The sequence below is a fragment of the Corythoichthys intestinalis genome, chromosome 15 (assembly GCF_030265065.1).
Source record: "Corythoichthys intestinalis isolate RoL2023-P3 chromosome 15, ASM3026506v1, whole genome shotgun sequence".
NCBI lineage: Eukaryota > Metazoa > Chordata > Actinopteri > Syngnathiformes > Syngnathidae > Corythoichthys > Corythoichthys intestinalis.
In genome coordinates, this window is record NC_080409.1 from 21,563,605 (window position 1) to 21,591,279 (window position 27,675).

Genomic DNA, 27,675 nt, shown 5'->3' on the forward strand with positions numbered 1-27,675 from the left:
ACGCCGCTCCGATCCGCCTGTTGCTCTCCCCCTCTATTCTTCCTTCGATCGTCATCAAGATCTCAAGATACTTAAACTCCTCTACTGGGGGAAGGATCTCATCCCTGACCTGGAGAGGGCATTCCGCTATTTTCTGACAGAGGACCATGGTCTCAGATTTGAATGTGCTCATTCTCATCCTGACCACCTTTCCCATCTCATCCCGACCCCTGATGTGAAAAGCTCCAGTGAGAGTTAAAGATCATGGCCTGATGAAGCCGCAGAACTACATCATCTATAAAAGGCAGGGGTGCAACACTGAGGCCACCGAATTGGGCACACTCAACGCCTCGGGTGTGCCTAGAAACCCTGTCCATAAAAGTGATGAACAGAATTTGTGACATGAGGTAGCTTTGGCGGAGTCCAGCCTCTGGTCCACCTTTAAAAAAAAAAAAAATGGGGTACTACCATCCGGGTATCTCACGATATGATTCTGTATCACTATTTTTGACCCATGATTTCAGAGATTTTTTTTTTTTTAAATGTGAAAAGCATTTTATTGAATTAATATTAATACTAACAGTTTATGGAACAAATCAACTGAAATTTTAACAGAAATGCGCTAAATAAATGAATACAAATATTAAAAATGTTTACCCCCCATCTTCCCAAAATTATGAAAATAAGAATAAATCTTTCGAGACTCTTGAAGTCAAGATTCACCTTGCAGCAGATTACAATTTCAGCACAGATTTTGAAAAATAGTGATGAAAATGTCAAGAAATATGCTTGATATGTGATAAAAACATGTTGAGCAATTTTACATGTAAAGACTTCTGCAATGACCTTGCGCCTAAATATTGTGAGGGGTGACACTACTCAAACTGTATTTCCACAGGTGTCTTTCGAATAAAGTGACATAAGCAATAGATGATGCAGGAAATATCAGAGAATTGTACAGAATCATTTGCATGGATGTACTAATGCATTTGCAACTTGTTCTAAGAAACGGCAAACTGCTGTTTTGATGTGCAAAATTGACACAATGTTATGTAGATTAAATGAGTAGTTTTGAGAATTTCATTTCTGATCTGAGGAACGTAACAAAGCGACTGAGGGAAACCGGACATGTGCACAGAGGGTTTTCAATTTCCGGCTCACCTGAATCAGCCATCTTTCCCATTACCAGGCAATGTGGGCTTGTGTCATCGGCTGAATGTAAACAGCTGTACGCACTCGACCCAAAGTGAGTATGGCGCATGGGCTGTAAAAGAGACAAGACTGTAGGTTTAATCAAGGCAGACGTTTACACAAATGGTTGTGGGAGAGAAGTACTGAATTATTATTTCTCTGCGGCCCAGTAGCAAATGTGCCACGGACCGGTACCGGTCCCCGTCCCGGTAGTTGGGGATCACTGGTGTAGGGTTTCTTGGTGCCAAGTGCACATAAGGACAACCTTATGCTTGAACATGGTATTCATTATTGGCAATCTGCGACGAGTGCAGAAGTCCATTAATAGAACACTGCTCTGGTTCTGAGTGGGGGGGCAGCTTGTGCAGCTAGAGACCAGACCACCAAGGATGCCTCCTTAGGCTGCCTTTGCAACCCACCTCCTTGGCCCATCCCGCAACACTTTTGCATGTCAAGATAAATCTATTCTAACAGCTTTTTGTTTTTGTTTTTTTAACTTACAGGAGCCCATTGAACAAAACTTTGACGCTTATGTCACTTCCTTAACGGACATTTACACAACCCAGGATCAATACCACAGTCCGGAAAACAAAGCCTTGTTGGACAACATCAAACAGGCGGTCCAAGGGATCCCAGTGTAACGATTTGAGAGAGGCGGCCACATATTTACCCCTGCAAGATGTGGGACTATAGTCTCTGAATCCTCAAATGCGGTGAAGGTTCCAGTTCCTTGATGCAGAGCAGTTACTTATAATGTACAGTGTTATATATTCTGAATACTTTAAAGAAAAAAACAATGGTATTATGCTTAACAAGAGACATTAAAACAATTTCTTTTTGGGGGGGGTCTTGCTCTGGGTAAAAACACACAAGCATAAACATCAAAATAGTTTTTGAAGACATTTTGTACGTTTTCATATGAGCTGACAGTGTCATGTAATGTTTCTAGCTGCTCACATATGCACATTTTAGTGTATACAACTGAACAGTAAGCTGATACTAATGAGTTCTTTTTATTGCTTGACCAGAGAGCATTTTAGATGAAAAAAACAAAGCTGAGCTGGACAGTGATATCAAAGGACACAAACACATGAAGAGGAAACAAATTTTTCGACTCAACGGGTGGTTTTAGATTTTGGTTTTGTTTTCTTCTGTCTTGCTTGTGGAGTGTTCAAGGACAAGAGCTGGCTTGCAAACTGCTTTATTTTTTGACAATGCTTGAAAAAAATCCTTGTGTTTTAATTTATTGTAAAAAAAAAAAATGTGTAGCTGAAGTGGGGGAATTTGTAATTGGTGCTGTAAATGGATCTAAAGGTGAAACTGGCCGGGCGTATGTATGAATGTATGTATGAGCAGTTATATTGTAAACATCATTACACGGAAACCCGATGGTGGAAATCCCGTTATGTAGGAGACCAAATTTATTCCCAGGGGAACAGATCTGTGCTGTGCATGTACGGTCACATGCATCTCATCATATAATCTCAATTCCAAATAAAAAGACAATTTAGAGATATCACTCACATCCTCCTATTAAATCCAAACTGTGTTGCAAGAATCAAATATTTCAGCAATATAAAAAGCAAATCATCTGTTTATTATAGTTCTGAGGTACAATCTGCAAAGGGACAAAATGTAGGGTATATGCAATTTTTTTGTTTATAAGCAAAGCGGGGCAACACTAACCTTTTTAATATAGCTATGTAAAATAGTGATTTTTATACAAATCTTTTAATACAAAAGTTTTTTAAAATGTTGGAGGAATTTGTTGAGTTCTCAAAGTGAAACATTCGTTCCACTTTTTTCTGTAACATTTTGCACAGGGACACCTTCGTTTCCATGTTTTGATGTTCTTACAGAACTAAAAGCAGTACCCGAGAGACGAAAAGGAGGGTTTTGTAAAGAGTATTTATAGACAGCAGGACTTACAGGGTCACTGTCCCCACGTATGTGCCAGTAGACTATTTGCACTTGTCCTTGAAGATATTATCCTTACATATGGCGACGTGCAATTTTCCAGGTGACCTCTTTGGCACACGATTGGAGCAACTAACAGCTTGGAGCCACTGTGTGGATTAAGTACCACTGAAAAGGAAGAACAGGGAAGAGGATGACTAGAACCATAGCAGTAGGCTATTGTAAAAACATGATCAATGTTCATTTTTGCTATGTTTTAGGAAGATGAAGTTATTCCCCAGCAGCACTTTATATCTAATCACTGTACAAAGGAATTAAGTACTCAATCAATTCAAGGTTTTAAAAAAACAAAAAAAGAATAAGCAGAAGACAACAAAGGCCTTGTGAAATAAGACCTTTTTTGAGAGGGTGAAATACAATCCAGCATCACACACCCAGCGTGACTGTACGCACCTCTCCATTCTGTTGTTCTAGTTGTTAGCGGTCATCAAAATTTGCCTTGTCCAAAGCGAATGCAGCTGAATCTCATTGAATGAACTTTGCCGTCCACTTCCAGGACTCTCTCCTGCACATCGTCATTATTCCGCGGCATCGTGTCTGCAGCTTTTTGCCAATATAGTGATGCTTCGGTAGAGTAATTGCTAGTTCAAGCTTTTTGGATTAATTGTCATTATCAGTAAAAACGGAAAAAGGGATTATTAAAGCACAAACTGCTCGTCTGACATTGGTCCGTAATTAAGAAATCTGAAGAGTTATCTGTGACTATAGTGAACACAAAAGGTTGCCACATATTTAAAATGATGACTCTTCATTATAAAAAAAAAAATATCGTGAAATCATCAGAGATTATTACTTTATTTGCACCATTTTAATTTTGAGATGGGTTTCAGTGACCATGAACAAAGACTGGATTTTGTACAAACTATTGTGCTCTCTGTGGAACTGAAGTTTGATTTATTTTTGTACAACACAGCATGGATTTGTTGACATTTTAATTTTGCTATAAATGTGTGAGATCACAAGTTGCTGTGATATTTCATTTATAAATTGTGAACTTTGTACAATTTTTGTCATGCTGGATGTTGACACATCTTACTCTAATAAAGAAAAATGTGTTGCCAGAGGCCTGTAAAATGCCTCGGGTTCCTTTTGTTTTTCTTGAGATAATTCTATATTTTTGTTAACTGGTGACAACTTTTTTGTTTGTTTTTTGTTTTTTTTTATGGTGTGGTTGTAGTTGATGATGATTTTTCTTATTAGAGCAGAAAACAATAGAATTGATTTTTAATCAACATTCAATTTTAATTGGAGGATGAAATATTAGTTTATCCTTTGTTCTTGATAAAAAAGCACTGAGGTGAAAAATGATCCTATTGTGTGCTGGTCAGATTACAGGACTTCATTATGAAACCTTGAATTGCATCATATTTCAAAACTTCAACAGAAATTTTGGGATGTTAGGGACCACACTACCTTGAATTGCATCATATTTCAAAACTGCAAGGAAATGTTGGGATGTAAGGGACCACAATGTAGTGTTCTCTCCTTGAACCTCAACTAAATAAATTGGGGAAACTTTGTAGACTTCAGGCTGATCGCTAAATTCTACCGCAGCGCACATACAGACCAAAAAAAAATCATGTTGACAGTTTTTTGAAATGTTGGAGAAAATCAACTTAATCACGGAGAACATGAACTCATTACAGGAAGGCTAGAAGGGAATTGAACCCCGACCAACACATTTCGATTCAGTGACAAGATGCGGGAATTAATCTTAATTTCAAAGGTGGATAGTAAAGCGTAACATGTACTCAATTACATGTACTTGAGTAACTTTTTGAGAAAAATATACTCCTAAGAGTAGTTTTACTAAGCCATACTTTTTACTTTTACTTAAGTAGATTTGTGAAGAAAAAACCCTACTCTTACGCCGCTACTTTAGGCTACAGAAGAATGGTTACATTTTTCCTCATTATACATATTAGATTTTTTTTGCCAGTGATGCCAAGAGTAGCTCTCATCAATGAGACGTCGCAACAATAATCACATGACTCCATTACACCAATCATATGCAAGCTTGCCGTTTTATGATCATGCCAGGCTGTTCAATCACAAAGCGTCTTTAAAGCATCGTAAAAAATGAAGTATTTGACATAGAGCGCTGCACTCAACATCACTCGAAAGCACGGATTTTAACCTCTCTCCCAGTTTTAATTTGTCACCGATTGACGATGGAAAACCGGAGATATGATCCTTTTAGGGCTGCAGCTATCCATTATTTTAGTAGTCGATTAATCGATGAACTAGTTAGTTCGAATAATCGAGTAATCGGATAAGGAACATGAAAAATTAAAATAGCTGAGCTGAGCCTCAAACGGTATAAAAAATAAATAAATAAATGAGGATCTATGTACAACAAAAGAACAATTGGCTAACTTACATAGCAAAAGTCCGCTAGCTTAAATGCTGTATAATGCTAACTTTTTTTTCTCCAATGCTCTTAACAAATGGTTCAGACTCATATTCCCACAAAAACGGCTAAATATAAATTACGAATGCATTAAAAAGACATTAGCCCAAACAAAAACTTAGTTAACGTTGGTCTTAACAGGGAGCAGTTAGATTCAGCCATGTGAAATGAGGCAGACCAGAGGGCAATGTATGTACCCTAATCAATAAACTATATGTAAACACTTTCAAAATAAACCATTGCAATGCCACTTTAATAAAACGAATACTCGAAGCAACAAAATTTAATTAGAATATTTTTTTTTACTCATCGAATACTCGAGTTAATCGATTAATCGTTGCAGAACTAGATCATTTTAATTTCATGATAGAAACTACTAAGGTTGCACATCACGTTGACGCTACTGCCCTTCTATTCAAACTAGGAACTATTTTCTCCACTCGAGGGCATTCATGCTCTTTGGGCAAATAATGCTTCATTTCCATCATTTTTTTTTTTTTTTTTTTCTCTCGCCGGAATTCAATGTTTTTTTATTTTCTATTTATGTGGCTTAATGTGGTTATGTAACGGGTTATTGTACAGTATCATTATAGCAACAGTTCATATTAGGGCTGTCAAAATTATCGCATTAATGGGCGGTAATTAATTTTTAAAATTAATTACGCTAAAATATTTGACGCATTTAACGCACATGCCCCGCTCAAACAAATTAAAATGGCAGCACAGTGTCATGTCCACTTGTTACTTGTGTTTTTTTGGTGTTTTGTCGCCCTCTGCTGGCGCTTGGGTGCAACTGATTTTATGGTTTCAGCACCATGAGCATTGTGTAAATATTGACATCAACAACTGCAAGCTGCTAGTTTATTTTTTTTTAATTGAAAATTTTACAAATTTTATTAAAATGAAAACACTAAGAGGGGTTTTAATATAAAATTTCTATAACTTGTACTAACATTTATCTTCGCTTTAACAGAATGTTAATACCATCTTGTTGATTTATTGCTATAATAAACAAATACAGTACTTATGTACAGTATGTTGAATATATATATCCGTCTTGTGTCTTATCTTGCCATTCCAACAATAATTTATAGAAAATATGGCATATTTTTAGATGGTTTGAATTGCGATTAATTACGATTAATTAATTTTTGAGCTGTGATTAACTCGATTAAAAATTTTAATCGTTTGACAGCCCTAGTAACTTCATATAGATAACTTTGTGCTGAGGGAAAAAAAACTGTTTAAAAAAAAAATTCAACAAAAATCTAAGTAGTTACTCACAATGTTACTCATTACTTGAGTATTCTTTTCATTTTTTTTTTTTTGTACATTTTTTTTTTTTTTTTTTTTTTTTTGGATGACTACCTTACTTTTACTTGAGTAATATTATTTTGAAGTAACACTACTCTTACTTGAGTAAAATTTTTGGCTACTCTACCCACCTCTGTGTACACTGGACAGTTCATCAATTCACCAGCAGATGTCAGAAAAGGAAAATGTAACACAAGGCAAATGTAGGCTTCTTGATGCGAACTGGCAGATTAGGCCAAAAACACAGTATTGCTGCTCTGGTTTTGGAAGTGACAACTGATTCATGAAGAGCGTTTCTTTTTTTTTTTTTTTTTTTCTTCCAATTTTTTTTTTTTCTTTTCTTCCAATTTTGTGGACGGGGTCACAGACTCTATATTCTTCTTTTACTCATGCTAAATGATATTTGTTGGTAGTGCACATTTAGCACACTACAAGGCCAATTAATAGAACACAAAATAAAACTTTTAAAACAAAAACAAAACTTTACAGTGAGCGAAATCCTGCCTCTGAAATTGACCATAATCCATTAAATCATACATGCTTTTTCTTTGCTTTGTGGGGTGACTGCACATTGTCATTATGTCTTTTTTCAAGACCCTATCCAACTTGTTTGTGTAGAATTACGTAGTGCGAGAGTGAGTAATTGGTGGTGGTCAGAAAGGCCGTTGGTACAAATCGGTTCCATGCTTATGTCAGTCTGCACCAGGGCAGCTGTGGCTTCAATAGCATGTTATTGCTGCCTACTGTGGAGTGAATGAATAATGCAATGAAAAATATTGTTTATCAGTAATATTATTTTCTATTTCAGTGTAGGCTCATTATTAGACATATACCAATTCCAGTATTAAAATATAAAATATTAATCAAATGTCAAATAAATACCAGGTTTGTATAAATATCCAATCTCAGCCCCCCCCTTCACACTCCCACCACAAAACCCATAATATTTATTAGAACATTACAACAATCATTCAAGTTGATAAAAGCAGTGCATTAGTTTACAATGCTGTATTACATTTCATTAGTTTACAAACAATGTATTACTGTACAATTTTTAAATAACAGCTTGGCTGAATAAGAATGCTTTGTTTTTTACAGTGACACTTTAATGCCTTTGACTCAAGCAAAGGGCTATAGACATGTTTCTTGAGTCGACGTTGCAATGAACACAATTGGATGAGTACATTCACAGATGTTTCCTGTGCCTCATTGAGATCTGAACAGTGTTGTGTCCCCCGAACACATTATAAACAGGATGAAAAACAAACCATGTAAATGTGATTATTGTTTGTGCGACGCTTGAGACAGATATGTAAACGTCTTCTTGTTTGTACTGTATGTCCTAACATGCATTACACTTAACAGCAACACCGTACCGAGTACTATTTGGGTCTCTCATTCTGTACAGACATAAATTTTGCCTGACATCTTTAAATTTCACTTGATTTAACAGAAAGATAAGAGAAATTTAATGTGACACATTAACCCTAAAAAGGGCTGTTAAAGATTACTAGTTTGTCCTTGGATTAAATATTCACCATTTTGTTGTCTTAATAATGTTCTTAGCAATCCTTCTTGTAGTGGACCGACATACACGCGGACACTGGTGTTTCAACTTAGGTAAAAATTCCATTTAATAAAGTCACAAAATAAACAGTTTAACACAAACCTTGGGCCCAACATAAAAGAAGCCAACATAACAAAAAGTCTTCAACCAAAAACCGACCTGACCTCTAGACACATCTGTGTGGCTGTTTAAATCAGGGCGGACTCCACTAACGACCACCTGAAGGAGGTATGACAAATTAACCAAACATTTTCAACTTACTAAACAACAACAGATGGAAAATATACATATATTCAAACAATAATTAACTAATGTGCATTTAAACAAACAGTGAAAACTTGACTCCAAACAATCAAAATTAAATCAACTTAAATAACCCCCTTCAGTATGGTAGGTGCCAGATCTTACCCAGCTGTGGTCATTAACTCAAATTGGCAAATAAAATCTAATAGGCATTCAGACAAATATTAACTCAAGTGTGCACCCATTAGAAAATACATGTCCAAAAAAATATCACATAAATAATTAACTAAATCTTGAAACACTAAATTGTGGTGGTAATGGTAGCCACCACACTTCTGAATATACAGTATGACCCAGTGACCTAGAAGTTGGTCAAGCAGCTGAGCCAGAAGACTTAGTATAGATAATCAAAAACATTGTTGGTCATGATCTGAAAAAAAAAATGTTATATGATTAATTTATTTAGGATTCTGGCACAAATTACTGTATACCTGCCAGAAGTGGCTTCATCATGACCTTGAGTTTAGTTTGAATGCATGCCAAGCTAAGGTGAGTACACTATTCATTTACGCAATAAAATGCAAGGCAATGTGCAAATATTTGTATAGCATAATTCAATATTATGTCATTTAAAGTGATGTACATCATGTTAAAAACAACAAGACATAATTTGTTCACAATTCTAAGTCCTAAACTCATTTAAATGAATTGGATTTCTATCACCATCAATGGCATGCAGTGAGTTAAATTTTATGTGAAAAGACAACAAAATCAAAAGCGGAGTTTGACTTTTGGGGCAGGGGGGGGACACATTTTGATGACCCCAGAACGCGGTGTCAGCAATAAAATTCACCAACAAGAATATTCATAATAATAAGTTGAAAATGAGCGGTTTTGTTTCCCATCATTCTTGAGGGGAATTCTAAATCAGGCTGCTTAGGACAGCTATACTTTTCGCCAAGATCCATTGAACATGGTACGCACGCCGGTGTCGTGCCAATGTAGTTACCCTAGTCAAAAATTGTATCGCCTGGGCGGAGCAATATGGAGTTAGATTTGTGTCTTCATCATATGATCCCAAAAAAAGTTGCTTCAATCAAAAAAAAAACAAAAAAAAAGTTGCTTCAAACAAAATATATATTTTCAATTAAAAAAAGTCACTTCAATTTAAAAAAAAAAATGTGTTTGAATGCAAAAATAAATTTGAAACTCAAAAAAATGCATTTGAAAGCTATTTTTCTTTGATTTTTTTGGAGGGGGGGTTGTTGTCAATTTTTTTTGGTTGGAGCAACTTTTTTGATTGAAGTAATGTTGTTTTGCGTTTGGCCCACATTTTGGCTAGGTCATTTGTGTCTTTATTTTCAAAAGAAAAATCACTTCAGTCAAAAAATGAAAAATTTCAATCATAGAAAAATGTATTTGAAAAAATATTTGAAACTCAAATGTCTGCATTCGAACACTTAATTTATCATTTAAAAAGTTTTGATTTTAGCAGTCCTTTTTGTGTGACATTTGTGTCTAAATCATTCAATCCCCAAAAAAGTTGCTTCAATCAAAAAAACATATTTTCAAACAAACAAAAACAATCATTTGAAAAATAAAATTGCCCTCCCCCATTTTTTAAAAAATAATATGCAAAGCAAAGATACTCACACTCATCAGTTAGAAAAATCATTATGACCCATTTTAAAAAATATCGTTTTTTGTTCATTTCATTCATTTTTATTGTTTGTTTTATTGCTTTAACAAGGGTGTATTTCTGTTTTGATTTATTTGAGTATAATTAATTTAGCTTTTATTAACATTGTATTCATTTATAAATGTATTTATAATGATATAAATAATTTAAAAATACCATGACTAATAAATGCTGTATTTCTTTAAGTAATAATAATTTCTAAAGGGTTAAGTGTTAACTTAGATTACAATTATATTAAATATGCTTGTAGGATTAGAATCACTGTCAAGCCACATTTATTTAAATAATCCCTAATAACAACGAAGTCTAAAAAGGGCATCACAGGCCAACAGCTGCCAAAAATGATGACTTCCTTTGATCAACAGACCCAAAAAAGGTACAGTCTTGTTCAGAGGTGGGTAGCAACCCGTTACATTTACTCTATTACATTTGCTTGAGTAACTTTTTGAGAAAAATGTACCTCTAAGAGTAGTTTTTCTGAGCCATACATTTTACTTTTACTTGAGTAGATTCGTGAAGAAACGCTACTCTTACTCTGCTACTTTGGGCTACGCTAGTGGTTGCATTTTTCCTCTTTATTCTACATTGTAGATTTTACTTTTTTGCCAGAGATGCCAACAGTGGCTATACGACTTAAAGGTAATGTTAAAATGTTAAAGGTAACCAATGAGATGTCACAATAATGATCACATGACTCCGTTATACTAATCAGACTCAAGCTTGCCGTTCTATGATCACAGCGGCCTGTTCAATCACATGGCATCTTTAAAGCACCGTAAAAAAATTATGTATTTGACATAGAACGCTGCCGACAACATGGTTCAAAAGTGCTTCCACTCTTTATTTGGCTCCGATTGACCACAGAAATCAGAAATATGATACTTTTAATTTCCTAAAAGAAAATGTTTTCTCCACTAGAGGGCACTCATGCTCTTTGGATGAATTATGCTTTATTTCTGTAGATTTTTTTCTAGCGCCAGAATTTCAATATTTTTTTGTTTTAATAAATTCTTTGGCTTAATGTGGTTATGTAATAAGTTATAGTGCAGAATGATAATAACAGTTCATATAGACAAATTTCCTGCGTGAAATGTGGGCAGCGCCATCTTGGAAAATGTCTGCTCCGAACGTTCGGTTCAGAAAAAACAACATGAATTACGGTTGAAGTAAGCAGTGTGTTGACAAAGTTAAAACTGCACAATTAAAGCAGAGAAACTCACGCAATCTCCAAAAATGGATTCAGCACGACGTAGATGAGATTGCGTGATTGTTTTTATCACTTCGTTGATCATTCGTGGACAAAATTATAACAACTTGTCAGCCTGTGTTGACGTGAGGTATAGATTGATACGCCGGCCACTTGGGTATTGTACATATAAACAAAAATGGTATGTAAATCTTTTTTCTTGCAGATACTGATTGCAATAAAACATTTGGACAACATGATTCAATTTCTTGTGTTATTTAGAACGAATAGAGCATGTGCAGAAGAGGTTAAAAAAAATGAAAATTTATAAATGATTAGAAAAATATTAACAAAGGTTGAGCAGAGCCAGCAGAGCTTAAGGGAGCCAAACTTTCACCCTACATTACGAGACCCTTGGCGGCATCCAGACAGGCTTTCTCCCGCTGTTCTCGGTAATTCCAGCCAAATAGCGTATCTTAAAGTTGCTGCAGTTAAAAAGCTCGTAGTTCGATCTCAGGATTGAACTGACGGTCCGCCGCGAGGCGAGCCACCTTTCGGTCCCAGCCCCTGCCTCTCACCCGTCCCAGGAGTCGAGCCTTCCATCATCAAAGTAGAACGCATGTAGTCTCGATATACTGTATGTCCATCAACGTACAAGTCGTCTTCCTTTGCCTAACAGCATTTTCCAGCTGTAAACAAACGAACAAAAAATTTGTAACACTTGCATTTAGCGTTGACATAATTGTGCCATCTACACGTACTGATTAGTAGGCTAGCAACAGATACAGTAGTTATAGTATATAATATTAAAGATCATCATAATTACAATCATCATCGTTATAACAATATCAAAGGCAATAAGTCGCTTCATGAGCAAGATTTTAGCTTTAGTATTTTTTGAGTACAGGACATGAAAATGTAGGGATAGGAAGAACATATCTTCCATAACACCAGCTGCAACATGGCTACAAAAACATCCAGTCTTTGTGGTGTCACGAGCTTGGTTCCACATCTGCCTTCATGAACATGTTGTCCTCCCCTGTTGCAATGATGGCAGATGGATGTAGTATTTCCAAATTGTCTTTTTTAAGGGATTTTGATGAGCCATGTTACTCCAGCTCCACTGCTGTTTTGAATGGAGAAATTCTAAAACGGAAGTTGCTGGCAGACATAAGGAAGTAAAGCGGAAGTACCTCGGAAACGTTTCTATGGCGGAAAACACAGACAAGACTGAAAAAGCAGTTTCTGCTCTTGTACCCCTCTTTTAAATAAACTGCTGTATTTTAATCCAAAATAACTGTTGTGTTTGATAGAACAATATGTCTATACAGTATGCTGCAATAGCAGATTCATAGCGGATTAAGCCCCCGAACTATTTTTAATTTTTTCGTTTCACCCTGGAGACCCCCATTTACAGTGCCTTGCAAAAGTATTCGGCCCCCTTGAATCTTGCAACCTTTCGCCACATTTCAGGCTTCAAACATAAAGATATGAAATTAATTTTTTTTGTCAAGAATCAACAACAAGTGGGACACAATCATGAAGTGGAACAACATTTATTGGATAATTTAAACTTTTTTAACAAATAAAAAACTGAAAAGTGGGGCGTGCAATATTATTCGGCCCCCTTGCGTTAATACTTTGTAGCGCCACCTTTTGCTCCAATTACAGCTGCAAGTCGCTTGGGGTATGTTTCTATCAGTTTTGCACATCGAGAGACTGACATTCTTGCCCATTCTTCCTTGCAAAACAGCTCGAGCTCAGTGAGGTTGGATGGAGAGTGTTTGTCAACAGCAGTCTTCAGCTCTTTCCACAGATTCTCGATTGGATTCAGGTCTGGACTTTGACTTGGCCATTCTAACACCTGGATACGTTTATTTTTGAACCATTCCATTGTAGATTTGGCTTTATGTTTTGGATCATTGTCCTGTTGGAAGATAAATCTCCGTCCCAGTCTCAGGTCTTGTGCAGATACCAACAGGTTTTCTTCCAGAATGTGCCTGTATTTGGCTGCATCCATCTTCCCGTCAATTTTAACCATCTTCCCTGTCCCTGCTGAAGAAAAGCAGGCCCAAATCATGATGCTGCCACCACCATGTTTGACAGTGGGGATGGTGTGTTCAGGGTGATGAGCTGTGTTGCTTTTACGCCAAACATATCGTTTTGCATTGTGGCCAAAAAGTTCAATTTTGGTTTCATCTGACCAGAGCACCTTCTTCCACATGTTTGGTGTGTCTCCCAGGTGGCTTGTGGCAAACTTTAAACGAGACTTTTTATGGATATCTTTGAGAAATGGCTTTCTTCTTGCCACTCTTCCATAAAGGCCAGATTTGTGCAGTGTACGACTGATTGTTGTCCTATGGACAGACTCTCCCACCTCAGCTGTAGATCTCTGCAGTTCATCCAGAGTGATCATGGGCCTCTTGGCTGCATCTCTGATCAGTTTTCTCCTTGTTTGAGAAGAAAGTTTGGAAGGACGGCCGGGTCTTGGTAGATTTGCAGTGGTCTGATGCTCCTTCCATTTCAATATGATGGCTTGCACAGTGCTCCTTGAGATGTTTAAAGCTTGGGAAATCTTTTTGTATCCAAATCCGGCTTTAAACTTCTCCACAACAGTATCTCGGACCTGCCTGGTGTGTTCCATGGTTTTCATAATGCTCTCTGCACTTTAAACAGAACCCTGAGACTATCACAGAGCAGGTGCATTTATACGGAGACTTGATTACACACAGGTGGATTCTATTTATCATTATCGGTCATTTAGGACAACATTGGATCATTCAGAGATCCTCACTGAACTTCTGGAGTGAGTTTGCTGCACTGAAAGTAAAGGGGCCGAATAATATTGCACGCCCCACTTTTCAGTTTTTTATTTGTTAAAAAAGTTTAAATTATCCAATAAATGTTGTTCCACTTCACGACTGTGTCCCACTCGTTGTTGATTCTTGACAAAAAAATTAAATTTCATATCTTTATGTTTGAAGCCTGAAATGTGGCGAAATGTTGCAAGATTCAAGGGGGCCGAATACTTTTGCAAGGCACTGTACAGATGTCGCACAACCGCTTTTGTTTCAACCCAGCCATAAAAAGAAGGTAAGTAAATATATTTACTATTGAAAATGTCATTTTTAGCTTAGAATCATTAATTGATGTTCAATATTTAGTTAAAAAATTAAATAAATGAATAAATAAATAAATAAATAATTCACTCGCATATTTAAAGTTTTAAACAAATTACGTCACCAAAAAAAAAAAAGTGGTGTCCGTAAATAAGTCATGGATATCTACATCATAACAATCGCTTAATTGTATTTTTTTTTGTTTTGTTACTGTTGCATTTTCGCCGATATATTAGATTATAAATAATCGATTCAAACAAAGAAAAATTGAGAAAAAAAAAAAAACTTTTAAAAGGGTAAATGTATGAAAAAGAAAATCTCTACCACTCCTTGATGTCTGCGATTTCTGCATCGCGACCCCTGTTATATTACCATGTTTCACCCATAAAATCCCCCAAAGATCCGGCTGTGGCCATTTACAGCTGTGTCTTGACTCGGTGATACATGCTACATGGAGTTTTTGAATCAAAGCAAGGCAAGTACGCGATAATATCTCGTTAAAATCATGGCGTCTTTAATTATGCTCTTTGATGCTCTCGCCTTCAGTTAGGGTTTTGTTGTTTAATTTTTTTTTAAATGCCCTCCTGTTCAAAATTTTTCTTCCCCCAGAAAATTGAGATTTCAAGCTTTCCAATGAGCTGTCACACATGCATATCGGACCATTTTGAAATTTGGCCAAATTGGGGGTCTCAGAGCGGAACTTCAAGTCATCTGAGTGTTTTTCGCCATTTAGATAATTTTGTGCTGAGAAAAAACGCTATGAGTCTTTAAAAAAAATAAAATCAAATCAAACATCGTAAGCAGTAGGAGTGGGAACCTCTTGGTACCTCACGACACGATACTATTTACGATACAAAGCTCACGATAACGATGATCTGACGATATGGCGATACAACGATTATCGATACACTGGTCAGGAAATCATTCTAGAATATTTTACAAAGAACTAATGAACAGAAAAACAAACTTCTGCTGTGAATTGGAATGAGTACATCACTCATAGACGTTGAACATAGACGACATTCGTTCAGTTGCTGCCATCCCTCCCATTTCAAATGGATTCGACGTCTATGGCCGTCAGTGGCAACCATTGCCAGGCAATGAGGTAATTTTGGGCCATTAAGGTCATTTGCCTGTAGATGTTCAGTTACTTCCTTTTGATTTTGGGGTATTTTATGGGTCACTTCCTGTTTATTTTGAGTTACAGAACAGGAAGTGACCTGGGAATCACCCAAATTAATAGGCAGTGACTCAAACTCAACAGGAAATGAAAATGCAAGTGACCTGTAAATGCCCTGAAAATCGGACAGAATGACTGTGAATGCTCTGGTTTCGAATGAACGAACGTTCCCACTCTAAATGGATTGGGAGTCATGCACCGTCAAAGCAGCCTTAGAGTTAACTGAGACACTATTTTGGTGGAAGATTTTGGTAGCAACCTGTTGGTTCCTTTTTATTTTTTTCGACATTGACACCTTTTTAAAATGTCTCGATTCTTGGCAGGAGCATCGATAACCTTTTGAGTTACAAAGTATCACGATATATCACCATTTCGATATTTTGCCCCCCCCCCAAAATAAGCAGTTACTTACAATTTTACTAATCACCTGAGTATTCTTTTCATCAAATACTTTTTTTCTTGTACTTGACTACATTTTTCGATGACTACTTTTGAGTAATATTATTTTGAAGTAACACTTCTCTCACTTGAGTAAAATTTTTGGCTACTCTTCCCACTTCTGGTCTTGTTTTTTGTGGATATTTTTGGGCTACTACTCTACTAGGGGTGTGACAAAATACTGAAATGGCGATATATTGTGATACATTCTATCCCAAAAGGTTATCAATATGCTCGTGCCAAGAATCGAGATATCGTTTTAAAAAGGTGTCAATGTTTAAAAAAAAAAAAAAAAAAAAAAACAACAAATTGCTATCAAAATCTTTCACCATAATAGTTTCTCAGTGAACGCTAAAGGCCGAGTTATGCTTCCGCGTCAGACCTGCACCGTCATGGAAAACCAGATTTACGACCCTGCGCCGTAGCCTGACGTGTACCTATTGATTTTTCAAACCCTAGCGACTCGTCAACGCATATGACGTGGGGGAAATGGACTGTGATTGGTCCGCTCAGACTGTTGTTTCCGGTTCAGCGCGAAATCACCGCCATTGTAAAACATTATTTTTCTACACGCAAAAATGGACCAAGCCGACGGGAGTATCATCGAAGAGCAAGTCTCGTCAAGACATCATAAAGATTGCCAAATGGCAAGGTCAGCGATTGAATAAAAAAATGGAAGAACCACCGATACGTGTGTGTTCGGAATCGAGTGGCCACACGAAGCGGTGACCCAGTTGGCCAAAAACTGCCAGCTTTTTATCACTTTATGTCATAATTTTGGTTGGTGCACTTCATCATTTATTGTGTACAAATGTTTGCTGCGAGTCTTATTTACTTATTACTTATTTACGTGTCACACTTCAAGTATATGAAGAATAAAGCGCAGGTTTAGTGTCCAAAGAGTTATTTTGATGTTTAATTTTCAACAACTGACAGTTCACACATGATACATAATCACTGATTGAGAGTGCCTCGGTGCTTTTATGATAACGTTAACATCAAGGCTTCCAATGCAGTTTGGGAAGTTCCATAGACGCCAGAAATCTGCTATGGCTTGCCACTGGCTGGTTGTAGGACACGGCACACAAATTGGGCAGGAGGGCTTTGCAGACCTCGGACAAAACGCTGGACGCAGTGCTCAACACCAGTTTGAAGCTAGCCGCCACAGCTAGATGGTTTTCACCCAAGGCTAGAACTCTCTATGCGGCATCAAAAGTTGGACAGACCGCCTCGAAACCGTCTTCTGCGTCGCCTGCGCCTCAACATTTATATGATCAACATTTATTCAATGTTGATGAGCTGAAGATCCACATTCAAGCGTTCCATCTTGCATGTTTATTTTTTTCTCTGTTAAACTAGACCAGAGGACGTAAACAAGCATGCCCCAAAACCGTACAAACATAACGCAACACCCCTCTAGTGGCTTGGCGATGAATTACAGAGCAACGCGTCACCTGGCCGGAGAACCATCGAATGACGCCGTAGTCGCTACCCCGTCACCGCAATGCGGGAGCATAACTCAGGCTTAAGGCTGCCATTGACGGTGCTCGACTCCAATCCATTTAGACTGGGAACGTTCGTTCATTCGACAGCAGAGCATTCGCAGTCATTCTGTCCGATTTTCGGGGCATTTACAGGTCACTTGCTTTTCATTTACTGGTCAGTTCCTGTTGAATTTGAGTCACTGCCAATTCATTTGGGTGATTCCCAGGTCACTTCCTGTTCTGTAACTCAAACAGGAAGTGACCCATAAAATACCCCCAAATTTACAGGCAGTAACTAAAAATGAACAGGTAAATGACCTCAAATGGCCCAAATTTACCTCATTGCCTGGCATTGGCTGCCACCAGGGGCGTTACCAAGGGGGGCGAAGGGTTGGGCAGTGCCCACCCACGGATATGCTCTGCCCACCCACAGAAAACTGGATGTAGCACTAACGGCAGTCTGGGCACTGCGTATGGTATCCCATACATATAGTACTGATGTGTTTTAACCTTTGTGTTGTTACCTCCTCTTTCACCTTAAAATAAATAAATAAATAAATGAAATGTTGGTTTTATTCCTAGGGGACGCTACACACATTTACGCATATTTTGATTTTTTTTTTTTTTTTTTTTTTTTTTTTTTTTAAGTTTTCACCAGTGTTCACCTGGCTGTTGAGTCTGGTGAGTTTTGAAGCATTCTAAGGGGTCAAAGTGGGGCTCAAAGCGTCGGCAGGACAAAGAATGACTGCTCGGGGGGCGCTACATAGTGTATTTGGAATTTGTCTTTACACGGTATCAAAGATTGCATCTGTCTTGACCTGCCTGCCAATTTTGGTGCATTTTGAAGCATTCTAAGAGGGTCAAATTGAGCTCAAAGGGGCTGCAAAACAAAGAATAACTATAGTAATAATAATAAAACCGAGGAACCACAATAGGTTACCTAAACAAAACATTGTCACCTGCATGTCCATACTGTTCAGTTCTGAATGTGTTCCAAGTCAAATAAAATCAAATCAACTTTTATTTGTTTAGACCAAATCACAACAACAGTTACCTCAAGGAGAAAACAAAACATGTTTTAAGGTGCAGTAGCCCTACGCTGGATTTCGACTTACTTGAGCATTGTGGCTTTTTTTTTTTTTTTTCCCCCCCCAGGCATTGTTGTTAATAACGACGTTAGAATAACACAGCGTTACTAACGGCGTTATTTTCTTCAGTAGTGAGTAATCTAATTAATTACTTTTCTCATCTTGGCAACGCCGTTACCATGACTGAGGCAGGAAAGGCGTGCGTTACTATGTTGGTTGACTGACGTTAAAAAAGTCTGAGAAAAACGGACTCACGGAGACGAGAGAGCAAAGCAGGAGTGGGGAGGAGGCAAGGGAGTGTGACGCCATTGCAAATGCGATGCTACTGTGCTAGGCGGCTCCAATAATACCTGACTGTAGCCGATAGCCTACAAACTACGCCCACATGATGCTTTGGTAGATATCACATATATACAGAACTAGATGCCAATGACAGACGCGGCGGCATTGGCAACATGTATAATAAAGAACTAGATGCGTTAGTAAACAGCCGCCATCTTAAAGCAGTAGAGTTCTCAGGAAGGCTCTGTTGTCGAGAACCTTCCTAGCGAACCTAAGTAAATTTTTATCTAAAATGCTCCTAAATTGGCAAAACTTAACTTACATCTATCTTTAAATGATGAAACAGTTTTAAAAGTTATACATGTTGAAAATAAAGGGGAAACTAATGCAATAATGGGAGCAATTTTAACAACTTTAACGTTTGATTCACAACATTAAATGACTTCCACACATGGCAAAGGTTACTATCTGGTATCGCAATATCCACAATACCCCTGTGTCTACTTAAGTTTAGGATAAAGAATTGGGCTAGGGCCAATTGTCCCAAAAACCCTTTAAACTTCACATTGTGTGACCTGTTTTTTTGTTTTTGTTTTTGAGAAAAAAACCATGAAAATTATCACCAGTTACTTTGCCAAGTAGCTAATTACTGTTACATTCAGGTAACTGAGTTACTAACGCAATTACTTTTTGGGAGATGTAATTTGTAACTGTAATTAATTACTTTTTTTTTTTTTAAGTAAGATTAACAACACTGCCCCCAGGTAAGAATAATGCCCACCCACACCTGGTATCCTGGTAACACCACTGGCTGCCACTGACGGCCATAGACGTTCAATCCGTTTGAAGTGGGAGGGATGGCAGCAAATTAACAAATGTTCATTCGCTGCCACCCTCCCACTTCAAATGGATTGGACGTCTGCTAGTGATAAACTCATTCCAATTCACAGTAGAAGCTTGTTTTTCTGTTTATTAGTTGTTTGGCCAGGAAATCATTTTAAGATATTCTACAATGTATCGATAATCGTTGTATTGCCGTATAGTCAGATCGTTATCGTTAGCTTTGTATCGCAAATCGTATCGTGAGGTAAAAAGAGGTTCCCACGCCTATGTAACTCTACTGTATTTGAAGTGCGCGTGCATGTGTTCGCGCGCGAGCTTCGGCGGCGGTGACTGTGCTGTGTTCCCTGCAGTGCTTTGCTCGCCTCGCTCGGCTCACAGCTAGCAATGGCGCTGCGGGCTGCACAACTCTTCTCTCCGCGGCTCTTGCTCGCCACGGCTTGTCTTTTGCTTGCTAGTGAACCCCAGTCGGTTCTCTCTTGTCCGAGTCGGTGTTTATGTTTTCGAACCACTGTGCGATGTATGCATCTGAATCTGGAAACAGTACCAGCTGTCTCACCGCAGACCACCATTCTGTAAGTGGCTCCCGATTTTCTTTTCCCTTCACTAAAACGGCAACAAAAGAGTAAACGGGAAGATTGTGCGTAACAGAGCCTTTCGCCCCACATTCGTTGCAGCGTGGGAACGTTTATTCCACGGGATCTTTGTATTTCAAGCTGCAGTGTCGAAACAAAACTTTCTGGAACACTGATTTAAAGTGATTTTTAAGTGGGGGTTTTTCTTCCTGTATGTCCCAAGAAGTTATCAACACCTGCTGGTGAGCTTTACTGTTGGCTAGAGGGTTAATGGTCAGGGTTTTTGGGGTCACACAGCTGGTGAAGGGCGCCGCGGGACCAGTGTAGTGTGAGAGTTTAGTGGGGAGGGGGGTGTTCCAGTGTCAGAAGTCATGCTTATATAGGCTGCTTGAATTTGGAAGTTTTGTTACTGACCACTCCATAATTGAGACATTGTTGTGGAGCAGTGTACTTAATCGATTATATATTTGTTGCTGTTGTACTGATATTCACAAAGCACTAGTGAATAGGAGTGGGAACCTCTTGCTACCTCACGATACGATACGATTTGTGATACAAAGCTCACGTTAACGATGATCTGACGATATGGCGATACAATGACTATCGATACATTGGTCAGGAAATCATTCTAGGATCTTCTACAAGCAACTAATAAACAGAAAAACACAATTTTCATCCTTCAGCTGTGTGTTTATCACTTGTAGATGTCCAATCCGTTTGAAGTGGGAGGGATGGCAGCGAGTGAACGAATGTTCATTCGCTGGCACCCTCCCAATGCAAATGGATTGGACGTCTATGGCCGTCGGTGGCAGCCAATGCCAGGCTATGAGGTAATTTTAGGCCATTTATGGTCACTTACCTGTTGAATTTTAGTTACTTCCTGTTGATTTTGGGGTATTTTATGGGTCACTTCCTGTTTATTTTGAGTAACAGAACAGGAAGTGACCTGGGTATCCTTTTGTCTACTTTCGACATCTGAAAGTTTTAAAACTATTTTAAAGATAGATTCACGTCAATATTTTACCGATTTAGGAGTATTTTAGATAAAAAGTTAATTAAGTTCGCTTGGAAGGTTCGCTACAACAGCCTTGCAGGGAATTCTACTGCTTTAAGATGGCAGCCGTTTACTAACGCCCGCATCTAGCTTTCTGGACATGTGCTGCTATCGCCACCGAGTCTATTTTGCATCTAGTCCTATATAAATATGATATCTACCGTAACATTATGTGGACGTACTTTGTAGCAGCTGTTGGCAGCAGTCAGGTATGTTGTTGTTTTTTTATCTCGCGGCATGAGTTGAGCTAGAGCCGTGAGTTGAGCATTGGCATTACCCGAGGGGCCGGGTAATGACAAGCGTGATGTTTAGCCACTCTCGCTCCGTTCCTCATTGCGTCCCGAAGACCGCGCAGCGCGCTGAGTGTGTTTTACTTCCGCTTTACTTGACATATTTCAATAATCGGAATTTGGATATTTGGGAATCGTTCTCGAATCTTCCAAGGCCGAATCGCGAATAATCTAAGAATGGGAAATTTCACACACCTATAACAGCAAGTGATCTGTAAATGCCCCGAAAATCGGACCGAATGACTGTGAATGCTCTGGCTTTAAATGAACGAACATTCCCAGTCTTAATGAATTGGGCGTCGAGCGAGCACCGTCAATGGCAGCCTTAGAGTTAACTGAGGCAATATTATGGTGGAAGATTTTGGTAGCAACTTGATTGTTCTTTTAAAAAAAACAAAAAACATTGACACCTTTTTAAAACGATATCTCGATTCTTGACAGGAGCAAATCGGTAACCTTTTGGGATACTAAGTATCACAATATATCACCATTTCGATATTATGTCACACCCCTACTAGTGAATGTTTAGCGCAGCTAATTCTGTGTAAACTCTAAAAATGAACTTGGTTATACTGTACTTGGTTTAGGTGAGAACTGGGTAAAGTAGCCAAAAAGTGTACTCAAGTATGAGTAGGGTTACTTCAAAATAATATTACTTAAGTAAAAGTCATCTAAATCAGTACTCCCCATAAGCGGATTTTAAGGGGGGCAGCCCACCCACCAGGTGGCTAAAAAGTGTCATTGCATGTAATTGACTTTTCTATGGTGGAAAACATTCAGGCGACTTGAAGTTCTGCTCTGAGACCCCCAATTTGGCCAAATTTCAAAATTGTCTGATATGCATGTGTGATACATCATTGTAAAGCTTAAAATCTCAATTTTCTGGGGGAAGAAATTTTTTTAACAGGAAGGCATTTAAAAAATAAATAAACAGCAAAACCCTAACTGGAAGCGCGAGAGCACGCGAGGGCAGAATTAAAGACGCCACGATTTTAACGAGATATTATCGTGTACTTACTTAACTTGTTTCGATCCAAAAACTCCATGTAGCATGTATCACCGAGTGTCAAGACGCAGCTGTGAATGGCCACAAACAGATTTTTGGGGGATTTTATGGGTCAGACATGGTGATATAACAAGGGTCGCAATGCAGAAATCGCAGACAACAAGGAGTGGTCGAGGTTTTCTTTTTCATATATTTACCCTTTTAAACGTTATCTTTCAATTTTTCATTGTTTGGATCGATTATTTATCATCTAACACATCTGGGAAAATGCGACAGTAACAAAAAAAATACAATTAAGCGATAGTTATGAGGTAGATATCTGTGACTTTTTTACAGATGCCAAATTTTTCATTGAGACGTAATTTGTTTAAAAGTTTAAAATATGCGAGTGAATAATTTTTTAAAGTCGTTTTTTTTTAACTAAATATTAGACATCAATTAATTATTGTAAGCTAAAAATGACTGACATTTTGAATGATAAATATAATTACCTTCGTTTTATGGCTGGGTTGAAACAAAAGCGGTTGCGCAATGTCTGTAAACAGGGTTTTCCAGGGTAAAACGGACAAATTAAAAATAGTGCGGGGGCTTAATGCGCCATGAATCTGCTATGGCAGCATATAGAAATATTGTTTTATCAAACACAACAGTTCTTTTGGAATAAAATACAGCAATTTCTTTTAAAGAAGAGTGCATATATAAAAAAGTTGTAAAGCAATAAAACTGCAACAAAAATGAATGAAATGAACAAAAAAAATTTTTTTTTTATAATGGGTCAAAATTATTTTTCGAACAGATCGTGTGACTAGCAACTTAGATGGTCATTTGCTTTGCATATAATTTTCAACAAAAAAAATTGGGAAGGGCAATTTTGTTTTTCAAATGTTTTTTTTCTTGGATTGAAAATATTTTTTTTGATTGAAGCAACTTTTTTGTGGGATTGAATGATTTAGACACAAATGTCCTACCCATAATATGGCCCAAACACAAAAAGGATTGCTTCAATCAAAGAAAACTTTTTCAATAAAAAATTAACTGTTCAAATCCAAATTTTTCAATCTCAAATATTTTTTCGCATTCAAAACTCAAAACTTTTTTTGATTGAATAATAAAGACACAGGTCTACCTCCATATGGCTCCACCCAGGGGATACAATTTTCGACAGGGGTAACTACATTGGCACGACACCGGTAGGCGTACCATATTCAAGGGATGAAGATCTTGGCGAAAAGTATTGCCTAAGCAGCCTGATTTAGAATTCCCCTCAAGAATGATGGGAAATAAAAAACGCTCATTGTCAATTTATTATTATAAATATTCTTGTAAGTTACTTTTATTGCTGACATTGCATTTCGGGGTCATCAACATGTTGTGCCCCCCCGTCCCAAAAGTCAAACACCGCCCCAAACTCCCCTACCTTTTTTGCACCATGGTGTAATGTGGGCCTTCTTCTCACGGACCGGCAATGTGTGGCAGAAAATGACAGTAAATATAAAATAACATGTCGAGGCTAAAAACGAATATTAAGTGCAAGGAAAATGTCACTCACCATACAGTGAATCAACCTTTTTTAACAGCGGCCTCTCCTAAAACTTGTCGGCAAATATCCGTGGTTGCAAGCATAATGATTTCTTCTCCAATCGTGAAAGGTTTCTTAGCTTTAGCAATACGGTTCGCCATGAGGTATGATGCTCTCAGTGCATTCGCTTTTGTTGCCTCGTTTGCTAGCTTTATACCACATATTATGCAGGATGGACTTGGTTGTAGGCTCCTCTTCTGGTTCAGCAGATGGCCTTTTCCCTGTAAAAAAGCTGTCCAAAGACGTCGCTGCACGCAGCACACAGCCAACAGCAGCTAAAATGACTGTTTACATTGACTGGCGCTGGGGTGATATAGGTGTGCAAACACCCTAGTAATTACGGTAAGCGCAAGATGGCGACCAGCAGTATACAAATCTTTACTCGGATTAGTTTATAACAGGGGTCTCCAAACCGGTCCTCGAGGGCTGCTGTGGGTCCTGGTTTTGGTTCATACCGATCAAGTACAGACCTTTCAACCAATTTGGTTTGTACTAAAACAAGTAGCACCTGACTGCAATCAACTGATTACACTTACTAAAACAAGTAGCACCTGACTGCAATCAACTGATTACACTTACAAAGCACCAGATTGGTGAAAAGGTCTGTACTTGATCGGTATGAACAAAAACCAGGACCCACAGCGGCCCTATGTGGAATAGTTTGGAGACCACTGGTCTATAGAGTAGACAGGGGTATTGATGTGTCAAGAGCCACAGGCCAGATTGCAGTCGTTAATAAATTATTTCTCTGCGGCCCGGTAGCAAATGCACCACGGACCAGTACCGGTCCGCAGCCCGGTGGTTGGGGACCTCTGATCTAAATAATGTACTCAAGTAAAAAAGTATTTGGTTAAAAGAATACTCAAATAATGAGTAACATTGTGAATAACTGCTTACAAATTTGATTTTTTTTTTTTTTTTTTTTTAAAGCAATGGTAATTTTTTTTCTCACCACAAAGTTATCTATATGAACTGTTGTTACAGAGATACTGTACAATCACCCATTACATAACCACATTAAGCTAAAGAAAAAAAAAAGAAAAAAAAAGAAATAATAATAATCATTGAATTCTGCCGAGAGGAAAAAATGAAGCTTTGTTTTTCCAAAGAGCATGAGTGCCCTGTAGTGGAGAAAATAGTTCCTAGTTTGAATAGTGAATACAGTAATGTAGTTCCCTCATGGTTACCATTATGTAATTAAAAGGATCATATCTCCGGTTTTCCATGGTCAATCGGTGCAAAATAAAGACTGGGAGAGAGGTTATAATCCACGCTTTCGAGTGATGTTGAGGGCAGCGCTCTATGTCAAATACTTCATTTTTATGGTGCTTTAAAGACGCCACGTGATTGAACAGGCTGGGGTCATCACAGAATGGCAAGCTTGTGTCTGATTGGTATATTGTAGTCATGTGATTATTGTAGCGACGTCTCATTGGTGATATTGGTAGAGCTACTCTTGGCATCGCTGGAAAAAAAAGAAATAAATCTAATGTAGATAATGTAGAATAAAGAGGAAAAAATGTAATGACTCCTGTGTAGCCCTAAGTAAGAGTAGCGTTTTTTCTTCACAATTCTACTCAAGTAAAAGTGAAAAGTATGGCTTAGTAAAACTACTCTTGCAAGTACAGTTTTCTCAAAAAGTTACTTCAGTAAATGTAACCGAGTACATGTAATGCGTTACTACCCACTTCTGGTTTAGGTACATACAGTACTTCAGTACCTAAACGGTGGCTTGTGGGCGGAAACCTCAAAAGTTCCCTTGCTTGTTTTGTTGTATACGTAGTAGGGCTGGGCGATATGGCCTGAAGTACGTATCAAGATAAATTGAGCAGATTTACCTCGATAACGATAAATGACGATAAATTCGCCCAAGCGGACTGTTATATAATTTGAAAATTTGAATCAATGCATGAAAAAAAATTAAGTTTCTCGTTTAATTTATTTACCAGCTTTCAATTTAACAATTGCACGTTCAGTCTTAACATTAAGTATTAAAAAAATCTTGTAAACAATAAGAATTCTAGTGTGAACATTTATAACATCTTGTATGACTTGAAAAATGTACAACATTATAAAAATCAATATGACGACTGTGCAAACATGTCATTCTAACACAAATGACTTGCAGCTTTAACAGTACACTTCAGACAACTTATTGGTAATGGCTGCTGTGGCATAATTATTCAACACAAGTGTTTACATCAAGGTTTCAGGTCCCCCCCCCCCCCCCCCCCCCCGAAACATTTTTTAATACATGCACCCCCCCACTCAGACACAACCAGATTAAAGCTGTATTGCTCTGATGCCAATGAAACATTTAAGGTTTTATGATGGCAGAATAAAGCAAACACATACAGAAAAATAGCTGTGGTCATTAAACTGTCATATTATATATAGGCTTCACTGTTGGATTATATACCTTGCTGAGTGCTTTACCATCATGAAAGCTTTCAGAGAAATCACACAGAGATGCCAAATAACGCGACTTAATGATTGCTACATGAAGTCCGTGCCCAGTCCACTCATTAATTTCAGCCGTTTCGACAAGGTTAGAGCCGCTATCCGACTCTTTCACGTTCATTTTTAGTTGCTGTTAGCCGCTAGCGTTAGCCTGTGGCTTGGCTACCAGAAGAAAGCACTGAAAGCATCCTCTCCTGAAATCGTGAGAACCAGGGAGGACAGCGGCTGGAAGCCCGTCTGGAACCCGCCAAGAGTTTACTTAATGTCAGGTGAAAGTTTGGCGAAGCTAACTTAAGCCCGACTCCATCCCGTTTACTTGTAGCGTTAGCCTACCAGGCTTCTGTTTGTTTGGCTTACTGAAAACCACGTGACTCCATACGTAAGCACACTGTCTGCTTTCTTGAAGGGGAATGAACATAGCTGAACAACACAGAGTCAAAGCAGGATGAAAAGACTATATTTTCTTGTTTTATTAAATTACCGAATTTGCCGACATGGTCAAAATTACTTCGGTCATCGTGAAGAATTTCGGTGACGGTACATTTTCGGTTTACCGCCCTGCTCTAATACGTAGTCCCCGGGTTACAAACGAGTTCCGTTCCTATGCTGGTGACTTAACCCGAATTTCCGCGTGAATTGGAATGAACCCTTTAAGTACCCCTAAATGCTCCTTAAATCCCAAAGTAACTATCCAAAAACATGTATCATACATCA

The 27,675-nt window shown here is 38.0% G+C and overlaps 2 protein-coding genes across 8 annotated transcripts in view; both read left to right on the forward strand.

Moving 5' to 3' along the window:
* myt1lb (myelin transcription factor 1-like, b) overlaps positions 1-4,711 on the forward strand; it is a 245,956-nt gene extending 241,245 nt beyond the window's left edge. For 5 of the 6 annotated variants that reach the window (XM_057860209.1, XM_057860213.1, XM_057860214.1 and 2 more), the window contains one exon: positions 1,674-4,710. In XM_057860209.1, the coding sequence (XP_057716192.1) occupies positions 1,674-1,811 (138 nt within the window). In that variant the 3' untranslated portion in view covers positions 1,812-4,710. Of the gene's footprint in view, positions 1-1,673 lie in introns of all 6 variants that reach the window. The other variant, XM_057860211.1, reaches the window with a different exon arrangement.
* A 15,673-nt stretch (positions 4,712-20,384) lies between these two features.
* The window catches only part of LOC130931092 (peroxidasin), a 93,401-nt gene continuing 86,110 nt past the window's right edge, over positions 20,385-27,675 (forward strand). For both annotated transcript variants that reach the window (XM_057859585.1, XM_057859584.1), the window contains exon 1: positions 20,385-20,572. In XM_057859585.1, coding sequence (XP_057715568.1) covers positions 20,385-20,572 — 188 coding nt within the window. The remainder of the gene's footprint in view (positions 20,573-27,675) is intronic.